At 36.8% G+C, this 22,602-nt stretch overlaps 3 protein-coding genes across 5 annotated transcripts; all 3 read right to left on the minus strand.

Annotated features, from left to right (window-relative positions):
- Nucleotides 1–222: 222 nt before the first annotated feature.
- On the minus strand, nucleotides 223–7,863 carry LOC128624536 (T-box transcription factor TBX1-A). Of its 3 annotated transcripts, none has more exons than XM_053652284.1 (8): nucleotides 7,326–7,863; nucleotides 7,029–7,200; nucleotides 5,801–5,902; nucleotides 3,418–3,589; nucleotides 3,175–3,330; nucleotides 1,443–1,510; nucleotides 1,049–1,166; nucleotides 223–550 (listed from the first exon to the last, which is right to left on the minus strand). In XM_053652284.1, the coding sequence occupies exons 1-8, from the start codon at nucleotides 7,330–7,332 to the stop codon at nucleotides 392–394; spliced, it is 954 nt and encodes a 317-aa protein (XP_053508259.1). In that variant the 5' UTR covers nucleotides 7,333–7,863; the 3' UTR covers nucleotides 223–391. The 3 variants fall into 3 exon arrangements, with proteins under 3 accessions (XP_053508259.1, XP_053508260.1, XP_053508261.1); XM_053652285.1 differs by having other exon boundaries at nucleotides 1,042–1,166; nucleotides 7,326–7,861; XM_053652286.1 differs by lacking the exons at nucleotides 7,029–7,200; nucleotides 7,326–7,863 and having other exon boundaries at nucleotides 5,801–6,099.
- Nucleotides 7,864–8,896: 1,033 nt separating this feature from the next.
- On the minus strand, nucleotides 8,897–10,797 carry LOC128624198 (apolipoprotein A-I-1). The gene is made up of 4 exons (XM_053651653.1): nucleotides 10,735–10,797; nucleotides 10,193–10,242; nucleotides 9,958–10,102; nucleotides 8,897–9,796 (listed from the first exon to the last, which is right to left on the minus strand). The coding sequence occupies exons 2-4, from the start codon at nucleotides 10,233–10,235 to the stop codon at nucleotides 9,202–9,204; spliced, it is 783 nt and encodes a 260-aa protein (XP_053507628.1). The 5' UTR covers nucleotides 10,236–10,242; nucleotides 10,735–10,797; the 3' UTR covers nucleotides 8,897–9,201.
- A 1,830-nt stretch (nucleotides 10,798–12,627) lies between these two features.
- LOC128624199 (apolipoprotein A-I-2-like) lies at nucleotides 12,628–14,359 on the minus strand. The gene is made up of 3 exons (XM_053651654.1): nucleotides 13,912–14,359; nucleotides 13,682–13,826; nucleotides 12,628–13,561 (listed from the first exon to the last, which is right to left on the minus strand). The coding sequence occupies exons 1-3, from the start codon at nucleotides 13,952–13,954 to the stop codon at nucleotides 12,967–12,969; spliced, it is 783 nt and encodes a 260-aa protein (XP_053507629.1). The 5' UTR covers nucleotides 13,955–14,359; the 3' UTR covers nucleotides 12,628–12,966.
- Nucleotides 14,360–22,602: the final 8,243 nt, after the last annotated feature.

The raw sequence follows: 22,602 nt of genomic DNA on the forward strand, positions 1-22,602 counted from the left end.
TGTTTAATTTAATTCATCTGTCTATAAAACATGCTCATCGATTAGGTTGCTATAAAATAAAATAAAAATGTCTCTTAATATATAAAGTTAAAAAATGAGGCAATGATTTACGCTTTACTTGGTCTACCGTGCATGTTAAAATGTTAGTCTGATGAAGTAAGATAAAAGGCTAGATATTTGGTTATACTTCACAAATGTGTTACAAAACACAATGTTGATTGATTCAGAGGAAAATACCAGCAGTTTATTGTAAGTCATTGTGAGAGACAATCGTGAAAGCGATGGAGAGTTTATAGCGTTACACAGGCAAACAAAACACTTCTCATAACACACATCATGCACTATTAGGAGATTATAAGACGGCTTTACAAGAAAACAGTCAAATGTAAGTTCAACATAAACACACTGACTTTTCTTCAGTCAAGATGTCTTCTTTCTGGTCTCCGAAGACCATCCTCCCACTGACAGTTAAACAGAGGGACAATAGGAGCAGTGTGGACATGAGCATGTCTCCCCCTCTTCTTCCTCTCAGTGGTACTGGCCGCTCCCTCTGTGAATGACAGTTTATTTAGCATTTATGGAAGGAGTCTCCAGTGTCAGCTCTTTTTAACAGTCACTAAATTTTCTGACAAGGGAGGGTCTTCAGGACAGAGGCTTTACTTATTCTTTTTTTTTTTTATAACATGACAACATGTTATTAACTTCAAGAGAAAGTGAAGAGAGAGGCTGGTGAGGGAATGATGGTTTATAATATAAGTAATAAGAGGAACTAACTTTTTGCAGCCGTGTCACAACATTAAATTTAACTATAAACAGATTTTTTAAAATGACATTTTTCTGTTGTTAATTTAAAAAATGTAATTGTTGGCAAATTGATGTGGTATATGAGGAATAAAACACTTTGGGACATATTGTTTTAAGAACATAGTTATCTTCATGTTGGGCCGCATCACACCTTCCCATATATGATTAGATTTAATACTGCTCTTATTGTAATAGGATTTAGTCACATGGAACTCTGGAGAAATGGACAGGCCTCACGGTTTACATGCTGTTTTTCTGTTGTCCTCTGCTTCTTAGAAGAAGTGCCTGGGTGCTGGGTGCTCTCTTGAGGGTGCAAGGGCAAAAAGGAATGAGAGAGGTGAGACTTGGTCCCTTCTGCAGACCTGTCCAAGAAACATAGTGCCACTTTAGATTATATCACAATGCAACTTGTGTGACTGCAGACTAGGCTTTAGGTCTTTGCTCTGACCTGTTTCAACTGCATTAGTCTCTGGTATGACAGATAACCAGAAATAAAGATAAGTAAGCATATACACATTTACAACATTTCACCAATTAAAGGTTAATTATGGATTAGGAAAGAGGAATACATTAACTTGACAATAGTCTAAACATGAGCATGAGAGTTTTTTTGGTTCTGCATTGGAAAAACGACCTACCAGTTATTAGCATCTGTAGTGCGGAAGCCTTTAGCAAAAGGATTGCTGGCTATCTTCAGCTGTGTGATCTAAAGAGGAGAAAGTCATACACCAATGAAGAAAATAAACAAAACATGTTTTTGCTTCTAATCTTTTCTAGTCTTTTGTGGTCAGAAACTTGTTAGGCCCCATTCAGACCTGAATATTACCATCCATCTAAGGTGACAATTACAGGCGGACAGTGTTAAGTACAGTTTTTTTGCGACATATGATGTCGCAAAAAAATGCATGGCCATATTACATTTGTACCATGAACAATGTTTCCTGCTCCATCCCGGCCAAGCAGTAGAGTTGCCCAAAACCTTCCTCAATAAAAGTACTGCTACTTAAATATAATGACTCACATAAAAGTAAAAGCCATCATTGATTATAAAAGTACCTGACGCTGCATTTCACTTAATTTAATTTAAAATGTTTACTATTTGAATGCATTTGATGATCTACCAATGACAGTGCAAGTGGTTTATTCCTCTCATATCACAACAACTAAATAATTTGATCTATTAAAGAATGTTACATCGTATTTCTATCTGTTTATAGCTACATTTAATGGTGTGGAACATCGGCGTGACATGTATAGTTCTTGTTATCACTTACATTATAACAGTTATATGCAGTTGTTCCCTCACATTAATAATGCAGCTTGTCATAGCTTGTCCTGTGGCTTTACCCCTTACTGTTTTTAGTTTAATAAAGCACTCACACTGGAGACTCCTTCCATAAATGTCTTTATGGAATCTTCAGCATATCAACACTGTAAAAAAAAATTGCTGTAAATTAAAAAATTTTACTGGCAATTTTGGTTGCCAGTACAGTACTGTAAAATTTACAGTAAACATGTTCAAATTAAAACATATTAACAGTAAAGTACTGTATAAAACAGGGGTGGGCAATCTTATCCGGAAAGGGCCGGTGTGGGTGCAGGTTTTCATTCCAACCAAGCAGGAGGCACACCTGATTCCACCTGTTTAATCAGTTGATCTTGGCTTTCAATAGATTCAGGTGTGGCTTCTGCTTCCCACACTGGCCCTTTCCGGATAAGATTGCCCACCCCTGATATAAAATCTTGTAATGTTGTATAAAATGACACATAACCCAGTACACTTTGTATACTAGTTGAGCTAGCTGTGGTGGCTCAATGCTTATGGCTTCAAGTCATTGATAAGAAGGTCACATGTTCAAATCCCAGTACCACCAAACTGCCTTGATTGGAAGACCCTTCAGCTCAGCTGTATCCTGCATCAATAAAATGTGTTGTGTTATTTTATACTATGTATGATATTGATTGATACTGCAAGTAAATTACTGTAAAATCTACAGTATTCACCCAAAATTATGCATTTTCTTTGTTAACTAACAACATATTTTCTAATCTGTTTATCATTAGTCTCATGCGGAGATTAAATTATGTGCCGCAGTTGCTACACGAGTGAATTAACTGGTACTACAGAAACATCATTAATATAAATCTGTAATTTGCTTTGCAGCCATCACTACTGTCAAGAGCTGTTTGATACAGATAGTGTATAATATAATAATAACACCTTCTCACCAATCAGATTTGATAATTCAACAGGGCTGAGATGTGAGGCATTTTATTTCCTGCCCCTATCAATTACATCGAAGCCCTATTCAGATTTGATACACGGCCAAGGCAAACATTAATACAAGGACTAAATGGGCTTTTAGTTACCCGGTGGTTCTGGTAGGCGGTGACTGCAATGAATCGTGTTTCTGGGAAGGAAAAAGTGCAGAAGTTGCGATGAGCTGAGCGTTGACTATCCGTACTTTGGTCCACGAGCACTACATGCAGCCGGGGCTGATACCGGTGCATGGAGTTCAGGATGATCTGCACAATCCAAATACATATGTACACTTAGCTAATGCACATTTACATACACATAACGTTGTTTTGAATTTCTAGTATGCAACCTACATGGCCGTTATCATCCAGAAGGTTGTTGGTAAGTTTGAGACGGTCAAATGAGACGGTTTGTTTCATCCACTGCGACCCGCATGCTGGCGAATCTGGGTGAAAGTGCACTCTTCCTGGGATTGCAACATCTCCACGACCCGCCATGAGCCATGAAGAGCTATGGAAGGCGTACCTGCAAAAACAAACACCGCAATATCATCTCAATGTCAATTGAACTATTTTCAGTCCAGCCTGATGATTAGTTGTTACAAGAGATTGGTTATCCCAATATGTTGAATTCAGTCATACAGGTCTTTGAATTGTCTAGTAATAAGATAGAAATAACAGTAAAATATTATCCTGATATCATACAGTTGATAGTAAAATTGATTGTTTGGGAAATATAATGGACTAAGTTCATTAGTAAATATTGTGGGCAGGTGCAAATCAAAATAATAAACTCTGGGAGCAGGCAGGATAGGTCAAACTTTCTGTGGATCCTGGTCAGAATTCCTTCAGGAGTGGGATTAAAAACAGTCACTTTTCACATAACACATCAGAGTTCTGGATAAATACAGCTGAGAAAATCTAAAAGATGCTCAGAGGATTCAAAAGAGGCTGGATGCAGTTAAAAATGTTATTCAACAATATTTATATCACATTCAGAAGAGAGAGAGAATTTTTCACTAATAATATCTCAACATATGCTTGTACCATGGTCATTTTTGTGATAATGAAGGCACATGTGTGAAAACTAACAAATTAAATGACTTGTTGGGATAAATTAAATTTCAATGTCTTCATGAAAAAACCTTTTGCACTCATTTGTATGAACTTGAGTCCAATTATGAACGAACTCGGACTTGTCACACACTTGGGTAAATTTGTACTCTAACTTGGCACGGACTCGGAAATTTTGGAATCAGAAAATTTTCCGAGTACAGTTGAGTATGCGTCATGTGTAACATGAAAAGAAAGATAAAAAATAAATAACAACATAAATTTAAGATAACAAGAGATTAATTTTTCCTGCCTGAACAGGGGGCTTTCTGTGCGCACACACTCGAAAGCCGCCTCATCGTGCAAGTACCGAATTGAGTTCTCTTTAGCAGCTTATTACACTCGGATGGTCAAATAAATACACACACATCATGTCAAAATTCAAAAAGTGCCAACATAGGCAGTAATGTCTTAAGTGAATGTAAACAGTTAGGGAAAATTGGAGGTGTGTCAATACAGTATATTGGATCTGTGCGTTAGGTCTTAATGACCGCAGTCTAATAAACCTGCTGTTGTCTGTGTCATTAATGTTCATCAAACAACAAAAGAGAAAATCACTCACTCACTCATTTGTCTGAATAACTTCAATAAATTTAATAAGAATCGCTGTATATATCATACAGTGGCCTATTTTATTTTATATTTAATTACTTTATTTAATTTCCATAGTATTTCTTACTTGAATACTACTGATAGACCTACCTGAGAAAACGTATTGTTATCGTGAAATAAGACTGTAGTCATATCGCCCACCCCTAAACATTAGCATTTGGTGATTACAGTCTCGAATTTCACGTAAAATGTTAAATGTACTTCTTAACGTAGTAAATATCACAAACCCTGCTGATAGGATTTTTTTCATTTAAGGAATTAAAATGGAAAATGGAAAAAAAAAAGATACAAGAACAGAGCTGTGTTCAGAAATGAGTTTGTTGTCATTCATAGACAGATTAAAAGCCGTAATAAAGCATGAAGCTTCTTGTTATGACATGCTGCTAAATGTAACTCTACTCTGTCTCTCTCAGCCGATATAACTGTGGGGGCGAGGCATCAAATCATTGAAATATTAACTCGAACGGACACAATATAGTGTAATACAATAATGAAACAGGTTCATTTGTATTTTCATACACTTGTAATATAATAAAAGTTCTACATATATCTCTACATCCATTTTTTCCTTTGAAACCGTTTGTTGATAGGAAACTAGATGAGGTGCTGATGACATGAAATAAAAATATTAAATGGCAATGGCAAGATGTAATAGTGGTATTTTTTTGTTACATTTATGTTGCCATTTGTTTGTGAAGGTTAAAATATTAATTTTACAGCTCAGTGTTAAGTTTACAATTGCGATTTCAAATCTTTTTTCAGTTTAATTACTCTCTGGACTTGGCTCGGACTCAATTAGTTAAGGACTTGGTCTCTACTTAGACCCAACACTAGGAAATTCACACAAATTCACATCAGTTCCCACCTCCAGATTTTAATTATCTTAATGGCATTATAGGATGAATCACACTTCCCTTTCTGAGACACTGTTGTATATAGTTCTACACAGAACAGTTAAGTGTTCCTCCAGAGAGACAATGAAAGAACATTATCATCTATGAGAATCTCGTACCTGTATCTCTTGTCATCCACTGGAATGAAGTCCATGAGGAGGACGTACTCTGCTGCAGGGTCCATGTCTGTGATGTGCACTTGAAATGTAGGAAACATCCTCCTTTTGGAACACACAGGAGCATATTCATGTTAGAAACCACTTGCCTACTTAATAGTTCCTCAGGTGTTCTTGTGATGGCTTCTGATAATTCCCTTCTGATGGAAGGGAAACCATATGTTTTAGGGTTCTTTCTCCAAGGTGACAAGATAAAGAAACCTTAAAGGTACCAGAAGGATCCTTGAACTCACAGTCCTGTAGTAAACACATAGAAAGAACCCCCCCCCCCCCCCCCCAAAAAAAAAAAAAAACCTTTATTTAATCAGGTAAATGTCAGATTTAATCAGATTAAATGTCTCTTTTTTCAAGAGAAACCTGGAATAATAGGTTTCAACAAGCAAACAGTCTGAGCAAATATATACAATTAACATAGCACCATAAAAAAAATATGGTGAAGAACTCAGCAACACTTACTAATGAGGCAAGATTTCATGTCCCTTAAAATTTATTTGAATTCTCCCAATGCAACCAATTCAAGTAGATTAAGGTCTTTTTGTACAGGTTTAAATGCTGAAGAAGGAGAATACTTATATCCTTTTTTTCCCCAGTTCCATCCTGACACAAGGAACAGGCTGTGTTTTGACATTTTTGACTATATATAGTTCCTATTTTCCTGTTTTGTATACACCTCAATCACAAAGTAAATTTCTATCATTTCAAAGTGAGAAAACTCTATTTAAAAATTTCATTCCGACTGCAGAGCAGAAACATCAAGGACATTTTGACAGCCGCTATTGGAATACAGTCTGCATTGATTAGGATTATGTGAATTTCTCTATCTAGATTTTTATATATTCATAGATAGGCTGGCTGTTTTAACCACTGTGTTTGTGGTACCAACTGGCTCCTTACTCAATGTGATCTTAAAAAGTAGATTAAAAGATTTACATTTAAAAAAGCATTTCCACTTAATTTTAGTGGAATGTATTTATGCGTTCTTAAATATGAGGTCTCTTTTGGCCAGAACCCATTTTCTCGTCTTTTTTGACTGTTTACACAAATCCATCCACAGCGACATCAAATGAATTCTCCCAGACTGTCCCACAAATACATCATGTTTTATAAACAGTATTTGTAGTGTTGTACGTGTACATGCAGTTCCCTGTAATGATTAAATGTTTGTTCCAACCTCCCAGCTTTTGTAACTATCATCTCAGTGCCAAGCTGGTCAAACTGTTGCCAAAGCCTATATGTTTCCAGCTGAACTTTGATCCTTGTGACCTGAGGGGCTTTGGCACATGGGTCAGTGTCCTCTGGAAGGCAAGGTGAGCCCATTGAACAGGTCTGCATGAGTTTAGAGACTAGGAAAGAAGATAAAACAAGATGTGATCAAATAGGAACATATTGCACATATGTCTAACACAGCGAAAACAAGCAACAACTTTTGGTATTAATCAAAATATTAACAAAGTAGATAGCAAATTACCATTCATCAGGACTTCTATGTAAATGACTACAGTTTCAAATCTGGTTACTTCTTGTGTTTCCAATGAAATCCAGATTTTGCTAGAATTTGCTTCAGAATAAGGGAGCCTGTATGTGGCACCGAACCAGCCAATCTGAATCAAGCTCAGATGGCTGCCTTTTATATGCTCTGAGATGCTAATTCAAACTTAATTCAACACCTCGTTCACTGACGTCATACTGCTCCTTTGAGACAACATACCAGAGATCAGATACAGATTAATTACAAATATATTGCCTTAGAATATTGAGTGAAGACAGGGCACCATCTGTAGACATAAGTCTTGGTGCCAATTGATCAAACGTCCCTGAAAACCACTGGCAGCACTCGACACACAGCTAATTGCATTTTTAGCATGACTCCCTGGTGGAAATGTAAAACAAGGAAACAAGGGTGCTCTCTGATGCCATGGATCTGAACTTTGCCCTTAGCATTGTCCTAAATAAACTGACCTCTAGGTTGCCTGAAGGGCCTGTCAGACTGAAAAAATGGATCAGGTAATAATGTCCTACATATGGTCATACAAGAATCCATGACCATGAACTGTCTAATTTCATCAGTTATCAAAACCTAAAGTGCAATTTCACTCAAAATGGACATGAATATTCATCAGATGTTGTACTACAGGTTTACTGAAGTTTGTCATCTTATTAGTCAGAAGGTTTTGATTAATTTTCTATAACAACAGCTCTGACAATAGTGCTGGCTGTATTTAAAATCATAGGTTTACAGTATATTAATGAGCTCATTCTAATATGTTTTCATTTCTGTAGTAAAAAAATATATATATATTCACAGGGACTTGTATTGGCACCCTCATAATTAATATGTGGTGACATATCTGTGACTAAAACGATTAAAAAGAGCATAGCAGTTATTGCAAAGCCAACTCACAGGTTAAGGATCTGTGATAATGAATGGACTGTATTCTACCTCATTTATTTGTTGCTTTTGATCAAATTATCTGCTAAATGTAAATGTACATGCCAAACAATTACATTATTCTAATTGCAAATTTAAGCATCAGCGACCTTCTGCTTTTAAGGAGGTGATGATCAATTGAAGAGGCTTTAGCATAAAATTGAAGGCTGAATAACATGTTCATGGTGCAAGATTATGGGTTAGTGTTGACATGGCTTTGCCTGAGGCAATGTGTGTGGTTGACTAATCCATCTAATACTAATAGAAACAGCTCACTAACAAAAAAGCAGGGTTTGTCAGTTCTTGTTGATTTATTATCCTAATTATCTGATTACTCAGTGCCATGAATGTTGCTTTCTCGTGGATGCTTGTGTAAATATGTAAACCTTTTAGTTGATCAGTTTTATCATCAGAGTCTAAATAATTAATTATGGTCAGTAAAATAAGTGATATTTCAGTGGTACATGTGCATTACGTACTGTATGTAGTTGTTAATGAATAGTTTTAAACGCCACTGAACTGATGTAGTTCATATTGAGTGATTGTAATAATAATTGAGTAGGAGGCAAAGCTAACTCATTTTAAAATACAACACATGAGGCATGAGGAAATTAACATGAAACAGTTTGTATTTTATTGAGCCATTCTTTTAGCACAGCAAAAGCATTTAAGAATGTTACACAAAAATGTTTACATTAGCATGTGCTTACTACAGTAGATTAAAAGGAATGGCATTCTGGAAGACAGAACATAGACAGAAAGAAAACTCCAGTTTTTGCATCAGCCCATGTGGTGAATGGAAAGTGGAGAGGTCCTGAAGAGACCAGGAGACAACTGATGTTAACAGGATCTAGGGCAATTAAGATGGAAGCTTTTAAGATTGCACTGTGGGCAAAAATAAGGTACACAAGAGTGGTTACTCCTTGAAAACCTTGTCAATGGCGGTGTAGATACCCTGCAGGTGGGGCCTGATCTCTTCACCCAAATTCTTGAGCTTCTCCTGCAGCTCCCCAGATTCATACTTTTTACGCAGACTGTCAACGACACCTTCAATCTGCTCCCTGTACTCCTGGACATGGGGTCCATATTTGGTCTTCAGCTCCTCCAGGATCTTGGTCAACTTGTCACGAATGATTTCCACAATGGGGGTCAGCTTGGATTTGGTCTCTTCAAAATTAACCTTGATCTTCTCCTGCAGATCCTTGACTACAGGCTCAAACTTGGCCTTGAACTCATCCACCACCTTCTGGTTCTGCTCAGAGTACTCCTTAAGTGCGGGCTCCAATAATGTATGGTATTCATCGAGATGCTTCTTCACAACCTCGCGCAGCTCCGCATACTTAGGCTCAAGCTCCGTGCGCAGCTCCTCCAGATCTTTGGAAATCTGCTCACGGGCACTAAAAATGAAGTCAACAATCTGGGGTCCGATCCCCTCACGGACTGGTGCAAGGGACTCACTAACAGACTTGAGGGACTCCTCAATTTTGTCTATGCCCTGAGTGAGGCGTGCCCTGTGCAGGAAAGAGAAGAAGAAAAAACATGACAGGTTAATTATCTGTCCAATAACTTTTGGTCAAAATGGAAAATACTGAATAATATGTCTGCAGCTGATAAGTGTTGAGCAAAGGCCAATGTTCACCGAATGATTTATCATTCAAGCTTTATCTCTTACTTGTAATCCTTGAACTCAGCATCATCAAGACTGTCGATAGCTTTATGTGCTGACACCTTAAGCTGGGTTAGGTAAGTCACCACCCCAGCTCTGATGTGCTCATACTGAGTTGGAGCATCAGCCTGCCATAAATCACCTTGGCAACCTGGACAATAAATTTGTGTAAGAATTTGCTTGTTCATTTGGCTTGTAAGCAGTATGCAAAGATTGTAATGTGCTAAGAAACAGTGTTTACCTGCAGCCAGCAGAACGGCTAGAGCCAGAGCCACAAACTTCATGACGGATCTATAAGAAGACAAGCCAAAGAAAATGTCAACTGTATGAGGAACCTATTTTCTTTTTAAGTTTTGTAAGTAATTTCATTAACTACAGTGGCAAAAACTGAAAATACATCATATAGAATACATAAGCAAGACATGAAACTGCCTTAATCATTAATATTATGCCGAAATTAATCTAATTTCCCATGCAAATCTATACTTATCAATGAAATAATGTATGTTAACAGGGTATATGCACACTGATGCACATTACATTTACACAAATATGGAGATATGAAGATCTTACACAAAGATATAAAGATCTTATTAAAATCACATAAGTAAGGTTCTATATAGCTATTCGCATTCACCCTAAGGTACAGCCTCAAGACCCGTGAGCATTTAATCTTTCAACAAAAACAGTTCAACTTAACTCTATTTAACAGTTTAATCATCCTATTTAAAACAACCAATGCTCTTCCCAGTGATCTCCAGCAAAATGTTGTCCTCAGCTTACCTGTTGATGGTGGTCTGGAAGAGACTGGCGAACTTAAAGCAGAGGTGACTATTTTATAGGGCCCTGGTGAGGGGGAGGAAGCAGAATGGAGGTTGTGAAAGTACCTCCATGTAGGTGGACCTCAACCCTCCTGCCCCAAATGATCCGTTTGAAGAGCTGGGTACAATGGTCACCAGTGTAGGGGGGTCAGTAGAGGCTAAAAAGTGCTTTGAGGACATGTCCGAATCTTAAACTCATCAGTGACCTAGCTTTTTATGTATATTTGATGTCGATAGCAAAAGGGAATGAGTACTTTCACGGTGCAATAAACTCGATGCTGTAAAAAAATATGCTGAAAATGTTGTGTAATATTGGGCTAGACCATAGGATTCCAACCTAGGTCCTAGAGAATCCCCTGCTGTGCACATTTTAGTGTTTTCTCTGCTCTATCAAACCCACTTCAATTCGAGAAGAGCTGATTAATTGAATAAGGTGTTTTGGAAACAGGGAAAGCACTAAAATGTGCAGGACAAGGGGTACTCCAGGACCAGGGTTTGGAACCTATGGGCTAGAAACCCATTTGGCAGAATGTACTCTAATCAGACAATTATGGGAAAAGATATTGCCTGCAGTGCTTCATTTTGTGTCTTTTGTGTCTTATTACAGAAAGAATTAACATATTTACTGTCCTTTTGATGAAGTTGCATGTCTGATTCACTGGCACCAATGAACAAAATACTATTTGACAGTTGAAAGCACACATAATTTGGATTGGAGTGCTTCTGTTTTAAACACAAACCACAATACATAATATCTGTAATTGTACATCATGGAGTGGTTTGCAAATTTGATTATTTTTAAATAACATTGATGTGTGATATATGACTGCCATATATTTTTCTGTTGTTGTTATTATTATATTGGCACCCTGTCCAGGGTGTACCCCACCTTGTACCTGATGTTCCCTGGGATAGGCTCCAGATTTCCCCATGACCCTGAAGGAAAGATAAGCGGTATAGAAGATGGTTGGATGATGGATGTTATTATTATTATTATTATTATTATTATTATTATTATTATTATCCATCCATTTTCTGTAACGCTTATCCTACACATGGCTGTGGGAAACCTTTAGCCTATTCCAGGGGACTCAGGGCACATGGTGGGGGACACCACGGATGGGGTGCCAACCCATCACAGGGCATAATCACACACACTTTCACATTATTGACAATTTAGAGATGCCAATCAGCCTACAACACATGTGTGTGGACTGGGGGAGGAACCGGAGTACCCAGAGGAAACCACCAAATCAAAGGGATAACATGCAAGCTCGTGCACACAGATCGGCTGTGGGAATCGAACCCCCAGGTAAACGTGCTAACCACTACGTCACCATGCCTAATAATAATAAATAATAATAATAATTGTTATTGTTGTTGTTATTATTTATTTATTTATTTATTTAAAAAATTTAAAGAAAAAATACAACTATGTTTTTGTCAGTTATTGACATCTATGTTTTTGGATTTCATCCCATGTCCTTCTGTTTATTACAAAAGACCAATCAGTATTTATTCTAGTTGATTTTATTATCCTAATAGACTAAGTAGTCAACCCCATAAGTATTGCTTTCTTGTGGATTCTTGTGGATTTATGTAAAACATATCATTCTTTAGTTTTATTAATGTCTCAGAAATGAATGGTGGTCTTAATATTTGTTTGAGCTGAACAAAAATATTCAGTAATATAAGTGATATTTCAGTGATTATAGTATGTGCATTTGTTTACAGTACCTAATTGTTTAATCACTTGTTTTAAATGACACTGAACTGATTTAGAATATATTAGGTAATAAGCTTAAATCATAAAAAATAAATCTCATAATTTCATGAGACATAACAAAAATGAATATGAAACGTTTTATTTTATTGAGCTATTCTTTTAGCAGTTTTTGACAAAATAGAAGCACAGCAAAACATTACTTCAAGCATTTAACAATGCTACACAAAAATGTTTACTTTAGCATGTGCTTCATTCAGCAGATTCAATGGAATGACATGTTGTAAGACAGAAAGCATAGCTCTAGCTTTTGCATCAACCCATGTGGTGAATGGAAAGTGCAGAAGTCTTGAAGAGACTCTGTGTGATTTCAGGCCTTACTGGTCCAGCTGATGATAACAATGTAGGGAAATAAAGATTTAAGCCTTTAAGACTGCACTGTGGGCAAAAAAAAAAATTGAAGGAGAGCGTTTATGCCTTGATAGCCTTCTCAATGGTGTTGTAGATACCCTGCAGCTGGGGCCTAAGCTCATCACCCAAATTCTTGAGCTTCTCCTGCAGCTCCCCAGATTCATACTTGTGGCGCAGTTCAGTAAAGACACCTTCAATTTGCTCCCTGTACTCCTGGGCATGGGGTCCAAATGTGGTCTTCAGCTCTTCAAGGCCCTTGGTCAACTTGTTGCGAATGGTTTCCACAATGGGGGTCAGCTTGGACTTGGTCTCCTCCACATTAACCTGGATCTTCTCCTGCAGCTCCTTGATTACAGGCTCAAACTTGGCCTTGAACTCTTCAACCTGCTTGCGGTTCTTCTCAGAGTACTCCTTCAGCACAGGTTCCAGCTTCTCGCGGTACTCATCAAGATGTTTCTTCACAACCTGGCGCAGCTCCTCACGCTTAGGCTCCAGCTCCTTGCGCAGTTCCTCCAGATCATGGGAAACCCTCTCACGAACACCAGAAAGGGCATCAACAATCTGGGGTCCGAGCCCCTCACGGACTGGGGCAAGGGATTCAGAGGCAGACTTGAGCACAGTCTCGATGTTGTCCAGGCCCTGAGTGAGGCGTGCCCTGTGCAGGAAAGAGCAGAAAAAACAAAACTGAAAAACGATGATCAATATATAATCAATTGCTAAGTTGTGAACAAGGATAAATGTTCACTGAATGATGAATGCTAGCTTGATTTCTTACTTGTAATCCTTGAACTCAGCATCATCGAGATGGGCAATAGCTTTCTGTGCTGTGTCCTTAACCTGGCCAAGGTAGGTCACCACCGAAGCTCTAATGTGCTCATACTGAGATGGAGCGTCAGCCTGCAGGAATCGTGCCTGGCAACCTGGACAGTCATTTTAGTAAGAATTTGTTCATTTTGCTGAAAAGAAGTATGCAAAGTTTGTACTGTGCTATGTAAAATTATTTACCTGCAGCCAGCAGAACGGCTAGAACTAGAGCCACAAACTTCATGATGGATCTATAAGGAGAAAGAAAAAAATAAGAAAAACGGTCAAGGTTTGAAGCGTTGAGAAGTTATATAAGTGCGAAATTACATTTACTACAATAACAAAAAACAAACCTATATAGGCCAAATAAGCAAGAAAGTAGTCTAATTTGGTGGGCAAATTTGTATGCATTAAGTAATTAATTTGTTCCTTCATTCATACAAAGTATATGTTCCTGAGACAGAGATTCAATTTATAGTAAGAACCAAAAACAATCAAAATCACATACTGTGTTCTATATGCCTAAACATGAATTCCCATTCACTCTAAAGCTAAGTCTCAGACCTGTGAGTATTTAAGCTTTTGCTAAAAGCAGTACAACCTATCACTATTTCACAATTCAAACATCCTATTGAAAGCAGCCAAGGCCCTTTCTCAGGATCTCTTGGACAAAAGGTTTTCCTCAACTTACCTGTTGAAGATGCAGGTCTGGAAGGGACTGAGGAACTTGAGGCAAATGTGGCCATTTTATAAGGATCTAGGAAGGGGGAGGGAGTAGAATGAAGGGTGTGAAAGTGTCTTCGTGGAGCTGGACCTCAACCCTCCCGCCCCTCACGATAATCCATTGGAGGAGCTGGGTACAATGGCCACATTCTGAGTGTAAGCAGTCAATAGAAGCTAAAAAGTGCTGTGAGGATGTGTTAGGATCTTAAACTCATTAGTGTCCTATCTTTTGATACCTTTTTGATACAGATACTGTGAGTGAGTTCATTCTTGAGGCAGTAAAAACGCTGAAGATTTCTTAGAATATTGGGTTAGATGCGCAGTTAGAAGAATGAAAATATCCTTTCAGACATTTGTGGGAAAGGCTTTTTTTTGTCTGCATAAAAGAAAGAATTAATGTATTTTCTGTCTTTCTGAGGAAGCTGCATGTCCAATGCACTATTTCAGCACAAAATATTATTTGTCAGGCTGAAGCACACATTAATAGGATTTGAATGCTTTTGTTTTAAATGCAAGCCACAGTGGATAACATCTGTTGTTTTACATCATGATTGTGAATTTGATCATGTTTAATTAACACTGATATATGACATACACTACATGGTCAAAAATATGTCGACTCCTGACCATCACACCCATGTGTGCTTGTTGACCATTCCATTACAAAGCTGGTCCCCCATTGCTGCTCTAACAGACTCCACTCTTTTGGCATCGCTTTCTAGTACATTTACTAGTAAATGTGGCATTTATTAGTAGATGTGGCTCTGCGAATTTCTGCCCATTCAGCCACAAGAGCATTTGTGAGGTTGGGCAATGATGTTGGGTGAGAAGACCTGGAGCACAGCCTGCTTTCCAGTTGATCTCAAAGGGGTTCAGTGGGGTTGAGGTCTGGGCTCTGTGCAGGCCACTCGAGTTCTTCCACACCATCCTTGACAAACCATGTCCTAATGGAGCTTGCTTTGTGCACAGGGGCATTGTCACGCTGGAACAGGTTTGGGCCTCTTAGTTCCAGTGAAGGGAAATCTTAAAGTAACAGCATACAAAGATATTCTAGTCATTTGTGTGCTTTTAAATTTATGGTAACAGTTTTGGGGAGACCTGCATAGGTGTCTGATTGTGAGGTGTTCATATACCTTTTCTCATATATTGTATCATAGTGACAAATACTTAAATTTTTTACAGAGTGGATATTTTGTTAAACTAATTAGCAACCCTAACATTTTATCTGGTTGTCCCTGAGCAAATCTTGACTTTTGGAGTTCATCCCCTGTTACTGTCTTTTTCTCTATCCTTCTTTGTTTTCTTCCTAATCAGGTCGAAAACTCGGGTGCTTTCTCATTTTAGATTGCATTTGAAAAGGGCATTGGGTCCAGCTCAAAGCCATAAAGGAGGAATGTCGCAATTGCCATGGTACACACTGTTACCATCAGTGCATTACACACATTTTCTGTATGCTGTGGCAAAATGGTTTAAGGGGACACTTTTGGTGTCCACCAGACATGGATTTTGAAGCATGTGTGTATCTGGATAAACACTACACACCATGTTTTTATTCAATTAAAATACATTGTATGCTTGCATTTTTTTTTTGTTACTGCATATTAACATATTATATAATGCATTGTGAATCTACAGCATTGTATCTACAGCCCGGATCAGTAGTGCTGTCCTTTGTGGCAGTGAAATTAATCAACCTACAGATGTAAAGTAAAAATCAGCTGTGTTCAGGAAATCTTTATAGACATGATGTGTGTCCTTAGTGCTTTGCAGAGTTGTGATGACATTTTTTTTTTTTTTTTTAATTCCCAAACTGTAATTGTGATATAATATGACATGATAAGAGTGTTTCGAGATCCGGTTTACTTGTACATTGCTTACCAGACAAGTTTTCAAGATGCAAATTTTCATGTGTACAAATGGACTGAATTTATGTATGTGAAATACAATGACAGTCCTGTTTTTGGTCTGCAGGAGCTATTTAGCATCTCAGGCTCAGGGTGCTTGTTTCTTTTGTCAAGCCTACGTGCTACAAGACCAATTCAGCCGATTGATCTTTTATTGATGGGGCCATCGAGCCAGCTGTCTCCAGCGACATGCTGAGTGAACGAGTGACCAGAGCTATTAACTCCACCTTCAGCCCTTTTTGTTTTATCATGTAATGAGGGATTCACATGTGAAGGCCTGGGTGTAAGTGTGATCATCAAAGATGTGTTAAAAGTTCTGAAAGGCCATTTCAGGGATCAGCTATAAGGGTGTTCTGTGAGAGTTTACAATGAATGCCTTCTTTAAAAATAGAAAAATTCAGATACCATGACATACAGAAAACACTGATATTGGGTTGGCTAAGAAGAAATATTCTTTAAGTAGTTATTTTGGACTAGGTTTGTCAAAAAAGCAACAACAACAAAAAAAAAAAACACACACACAAAAAAACAGAACAAAATGTAATCTTAATCAAAGCTTCAGTAGACCACAAAAATGTAGCCTCTCTGTGTGTGTGTGTGTGTGTGTGTGTGTGTGTGTGTGACAGTGTGATAAAGTGTTAAACCTTTGGTCTGGCATTATCTCAGTAAGCCACAGAAGCCATCGCTGAGGTTGAGTATCTTATCAAACATTTATCAGTTACACTGTAGCTAATCTCATACATTGCTTTAATTGCTGAGCTAAAGGTTTCCCTGATCTACTTTGTCTGCTGTTACCATTATTAAATGTAATTTATTTCTATAAAATTAACTCAGTGAGTGCCAAACATACAGTAGCTTAACATGTATAAACAGGAAGAAGAGATGTTGCTGAGCCAATTGAAGTGATTACTTTCTCAAAATTAACTTAAATTTACACATTAAAAATAATCCTGAAATAATTCATTCAGCTATGGGTTTGTGTGCATGGTGTCCTTTATATACTTACAAAGAAATTAAAATCACATAACATGGTTAATAATATTTATTGTGCATTTATGTGCATTTGCATGGCATTTAACGATCCCTGTGTTTAAATATGTAGTAATTATTAATTACTTTTCATTAATTAATTTAAAAAATCAAATCTAATTAACTGAAAGACCTTTTAAAATATTTTTTATGAGACTTCTTCTAACTGTAAGGAACCAGAAATAGGAGAATATGGGAAAAGAACAGCTTTGACGGTTTGTTGTTGTTGTTGTTGTTGTCGTCAACATTTTGTTTTTTGTTTTTACAATCAAGTGAAGTAATGGAGTCAAATTGTTACTGCTGCTCACAATTTTTCAATCAGTCTTACAAGCCAGATATACTAGAGTTTTCATTTTACCTTAACTTAAGATGGACACAAAAACTGGTTCTATTCACTTATTTTCTCTTGAATCCAAAGATACAGCCATAATAATATACAGCAATAATCATTTTGGATCTTGAACTTTTTTGAAGTTGAAAAAGAAAAGGACAAATACCTTCTATATATAGAAAGTACTATATATATATATATATAGTAAAATATATATATTTTAAACCCAGAACCAGTTATCAGTTCATTGACCTTTTCCCTAACTCTTGGTGATATGAGTCCTTATGTAATCAATTTAAAGCTTAAAGAGTGATGTCATTTGTCAATTTATCATCGCCACCAATCTGATCCACTCAGTTGTCTTTGTCACAATATCAGGATTCACAAAGTACCTACTCTGTAATATTTACATATGTTGTCATTATAAGTCATTTGTGGTACATGGTACATGGTAAATGGTCTGCACTTTAATTTTATAGGTATTATTTCACAGCGCTGTTGAATTCTCGACTATGATTGGTCAGAAAGCATAGTAGTCCTGGCTGTAATTCAAATCAGGTTTAAATGAATGTGCTCATTTTAATACGTTATCATTTCTATAGTAGCAACTAATTCACAGGGACTTGTATGGCAGACACACCACATAATCTAATTAATTATAAAAGATGGATAATAAATTATGTGTTTAACAAAGAAACACGTCTAATCATTTATATGGTGATGCTTTCAGAAAAAAAAAAAAGTTTCTGGATGGAGTCTCCAGTGTCAGCACTTTGTGTCAGTCAGTAAATTTTCAGAAATAGGAAATATCTTCACGGTGGAGGTTTCTTGGTAACTTGACAATCTGTCTTAACTTCAAGAGGGAAAAAAAGGAGATGCTGGTAAGGGAATTAATGTTTTATAGCTGCTATAACATAAGGGATAACAGGAACTAACTTGTTTCACAGATGTATCACAACATTAAATATAACTACAGAGTAAATAGATCAAAAGTATCACTTCTTGTACTGTAATTAATAAAAGATTGCAACTGTTAGCAAATTGTTGTGTGTAAGAGGAATAAAACACTTCAGGATATGCTGTTAAAGGAAAATAACCAACTCTTGGATGGTAAAAGTAACTCTGCTTCATGTTTGGCCACATCACACATCCTTATCATTTTATTCCTTACAGGTATTTCCCTTTTATGCCCAGAGTTCCCTGGATAGGCTCTGGATTTACTCCGATCCTGATCAAGATAAAACACTTAGCAACACATACAGCTGTATAATCTCAATAGTTTTCACCTAAGCTACAATATACAGCCAAAAGTATGCGGACACCTGACCGTCACACCCAAATATGGTTCTTCCCCAAACTGTTGCCACAAAGTTGGAAGCACACAATCGTATAAAAAGTTTTTGAATGCTGTAGCATTACAATTTCCCTTCCCTGGAGCTAAGAGGCCCAAACCTGTTCCAGCATGACAATGTGCACAAAGCAAGCTCTGTGAAGACTGGGTTTGCCAAGGTTGCCCTGACCTCAACCCTACTGAACACCTTTGGGAAGAATTGGAATGCAGACTGCTCACCAGGCATCACCTCCACCCCCAACATCAGTGCCTGACCTCACTAATGCTATTATGGCTGAATGAACACAAAGACACCGGAGATGCCTTCCATAAATGCTAATAAATAAATAAATAAATAAACACGGCATCAACAACCTTAATTTGTTTGATTTATTTTTAGTTTTTTTGCTAATACGTGTTACAAATGTGTATCAGGTTTAGGGTAGCAGTAGAAGGGGCTATTGAGAACAGTGGACCTGTTTACTTTTGCAGTGACAATTATAACATAATGTTTCTGTTCACTTTTAAAGTTTTCATTTGACTCACCCTTGTATGTTCTTTTTTTTTTGTTAAATAACAGCAAATTTTCCTTTTAATTGTACATGTTCCTGTGAATTTGCTATTAGTGTAGTAAAGATGACATCGAATGAGCACATTAATATAATATGATTTGTCTTGCAGATTGCCAACTGCCGACTGAGCTGCTGTTATATAAGGAATAACACACGACAGATCTTACAGTTAGGCAAAGATTACAATGTTTAATTTCTTAATGCACAATATGTCAGGTATTTTAATGGTATATAGTTATATTTAATGTTGTAGAACATCCGAGAGACAACTGCGATAAACAGTCATTCCCTCACCAGTCTGTCTGTCTGTCTGTTTGTCTCTGTGTGTGTGTGGGTGGGTATGTGTCACACACTTCATCATATCTCAGCAGCGATTTAGTTGCAGTTTATGCTCATTTGACAAATCTTAAATAAATCATAGTAGATACATATTTTCCATATACATATATAATATATATATATATTCTGATTAATATTTTTATTAGCAGAAAATAGAAAGAAGGGAACAATCAATTTACATGAAAGTATAGCTAAAACAGCACTGCCCAAGATTAGAAAATTGAAGAAAATAAAAAAGTAATTATAATAATAAAAATTAAATAAATACAAAGGGGTACGAGGGGGTGGAGAAGTAATTTAAAAAATATTTTAACAAAGATCATTTGTATTACCCATCTGCTTCCTTATGTATCCCAAAAATGTTACTCATAACCTTAGCACCAGAGGAAATAGATCTATCTTCATCATGTTGATGGAATTTTTCCTCTCAAATTTCCTAGACAAATCAGAGACAATTTACAATAAATGTTATAAAGGTGAAAGGGACTCGGATTAATTAGAACTTGTAAGATTGAAAACAAAAGTCACTTTGTAAAAACCTGTCCACTTGGTTTAATTTGTGGTTTGGAATCTTGTGTGTGATATCCATGTTGACTGTTTGCTGGTCATTTGGATCACGTAATATGTGGGCTGATAAACAAGGAGAAGTAGTCCGTGTGGAACACAGACCTTGACCCATTACCTACATGGCTACGAAGAAGGCCAGAGGGCAGATTGTCAGAAATCAATAGTCAAAATGTGACGCTAAAGGATCGGGGGTGCAAATGGTGTAAAAGGTCCACAGCATATATAATAATATATTTATAATCATTTAATTAATTTAAAATCAATAAAAACATTTAAGTGCATCAAACAGAACTTCAGTAAGAGATTAATCCTGAACTCAGTTCTAATACTAATATTTAGATTGGCAGTTCTTGAAGTCCAACTGTGCTAAAGGAACAAAGCACAAATAAACACCCACACATGAACTAGCATTTCTGATATTTGCTTCTGAGAACTTTGTTTTAATGCATCACAAAATCCCTGGACACTGCTGTATGATCCGGTAGAGAAAGAAAGGAAGAAAGAAACATTACAATGAGCACTCAACACTACAGTGACCAGATGTTGTGTGTTATGTTGGTAAAATTATCAAGCTCTACAGTGTTGCTGGATATTTAAATGAGTTAACATCATCCCTGCAAGATACTTTATTCTCATGTGGTGTTATTTATCTATTTATTTTTGGGTTCTCAGTTCAGCCCTGAGGCGTGGAGTTTTTCATGTTCGCCACATTGGTTTCCTCTCATCTCCTTAAACAGTGGTAGTAGATAAATTGGCACCTCTAAATTGCCCCTAGGTGTGAATGAGTGTGTGAGACACCATATAGTAAACTGTGGCTCCGGAGCCACAATGACCCTAACAAGGATAAAGCGCATACTGAAAATGACTGAATGCTGATGTCACATCAACAACAAACCAGTGAGCATTCAGTAATGCTAGGTGATTGTATTTTAAATGTGTACAGTCATTTCCTTTTGACTTAAGGGTTTAATTCTCTTACTTACTTCACTTACATATTTTTGCTGACACACTCAGGACTAACTTCATTTGGAACACCATGGCAACAGTCTTAGTGTACTTATGGTATTTGTTTACTTCACTTACTTACTTTACTTTACTTATATACTTCACTTGCTTACTTGCTCAAACATCAAACCAAGTTTCATTTAGTCATGGATTGCTATAGGTATTCATAAAAACCTAAAAAAAAAAAAAAAAACCCAAAACAAACAAAAAAACAACAACCCTACTTTAAAGACATTGAAGTATTTAATGTAAGCTTTGATCAAATACTACATCAATTTTCATGTCATGACATCACCTTGACAAAAGCAGCCTTTACACTGACAGTGTCTTTAAAGTAAGCTTTATTTTAACAAGTCTTTATATCAACTGATTTCTACTGGACTAAGCCCAAATGTTTATGTAGGATTAAATCAGTTGTCATTAAGGGCTAAAGCATGTGTTATACAAGTTTATGAACTTTATCCCTAAGGAGTGCGACCAATGACGTTTTAATATTTTCTATTATATTTAGTTCTGCAAACTATACTTTCAATAAACAGAACAAAAACCTGTTGACTTTGTAAAAGTCAGTAGTTTCTGTCATAGGGGTTAGTTCCTGTTATCACTTACAGCAACTATAAACAGTCGTTCCCTCACCAGCCTATGTTTTATCTCTCTCTTGAAGATAATGAAACAAAAGACCACAGCTTGTCATGTTACAGAGAAACTAGAAAATGCGAACTCCTCTATCCTGAAAACTCAAGTCTCACAAACATTAACAAGTCTCTGTAACATTAAACGTGAAATTAAACATGTTAACATTTACTGTGAACTGATAAAAAAGCATTGAGTTGTTTATTCATCAGTTAAAAATTGTAATTGTTGGCAACACACTATTGTATAAGAGGAACACCATCTACTTTAGTTAATACTAATCTCAGAAACTACACCAAATTTTAAAGCTTGTTTAGCATTTTACTTTATACCCTGATCACTCTTACTTTGCATGTCCTTAACCACGTTTGTTAAACTGACTCCATACCCAACTTTATGTTTGCAGGAAGACAGCCTAGGCAAGATTCAAAAATTAATAAATACATTTCCACATCATTT

The sequence above is a fragment of the Ictalurus furcatus genome, chromosome 20 (assembly GCF_023375685.1).
Source record: "Ictalurus furcatus strain D&B chromosome 20, Billie_1.0, whole genome shotgun sequence".
NCBI classification, from domain to species: Eukaryota; Metazoa; Chordata; class Actinopteri; order Siluriformes; family Ictaluridae; genus Ictalurus; species Ictalurus furcatus.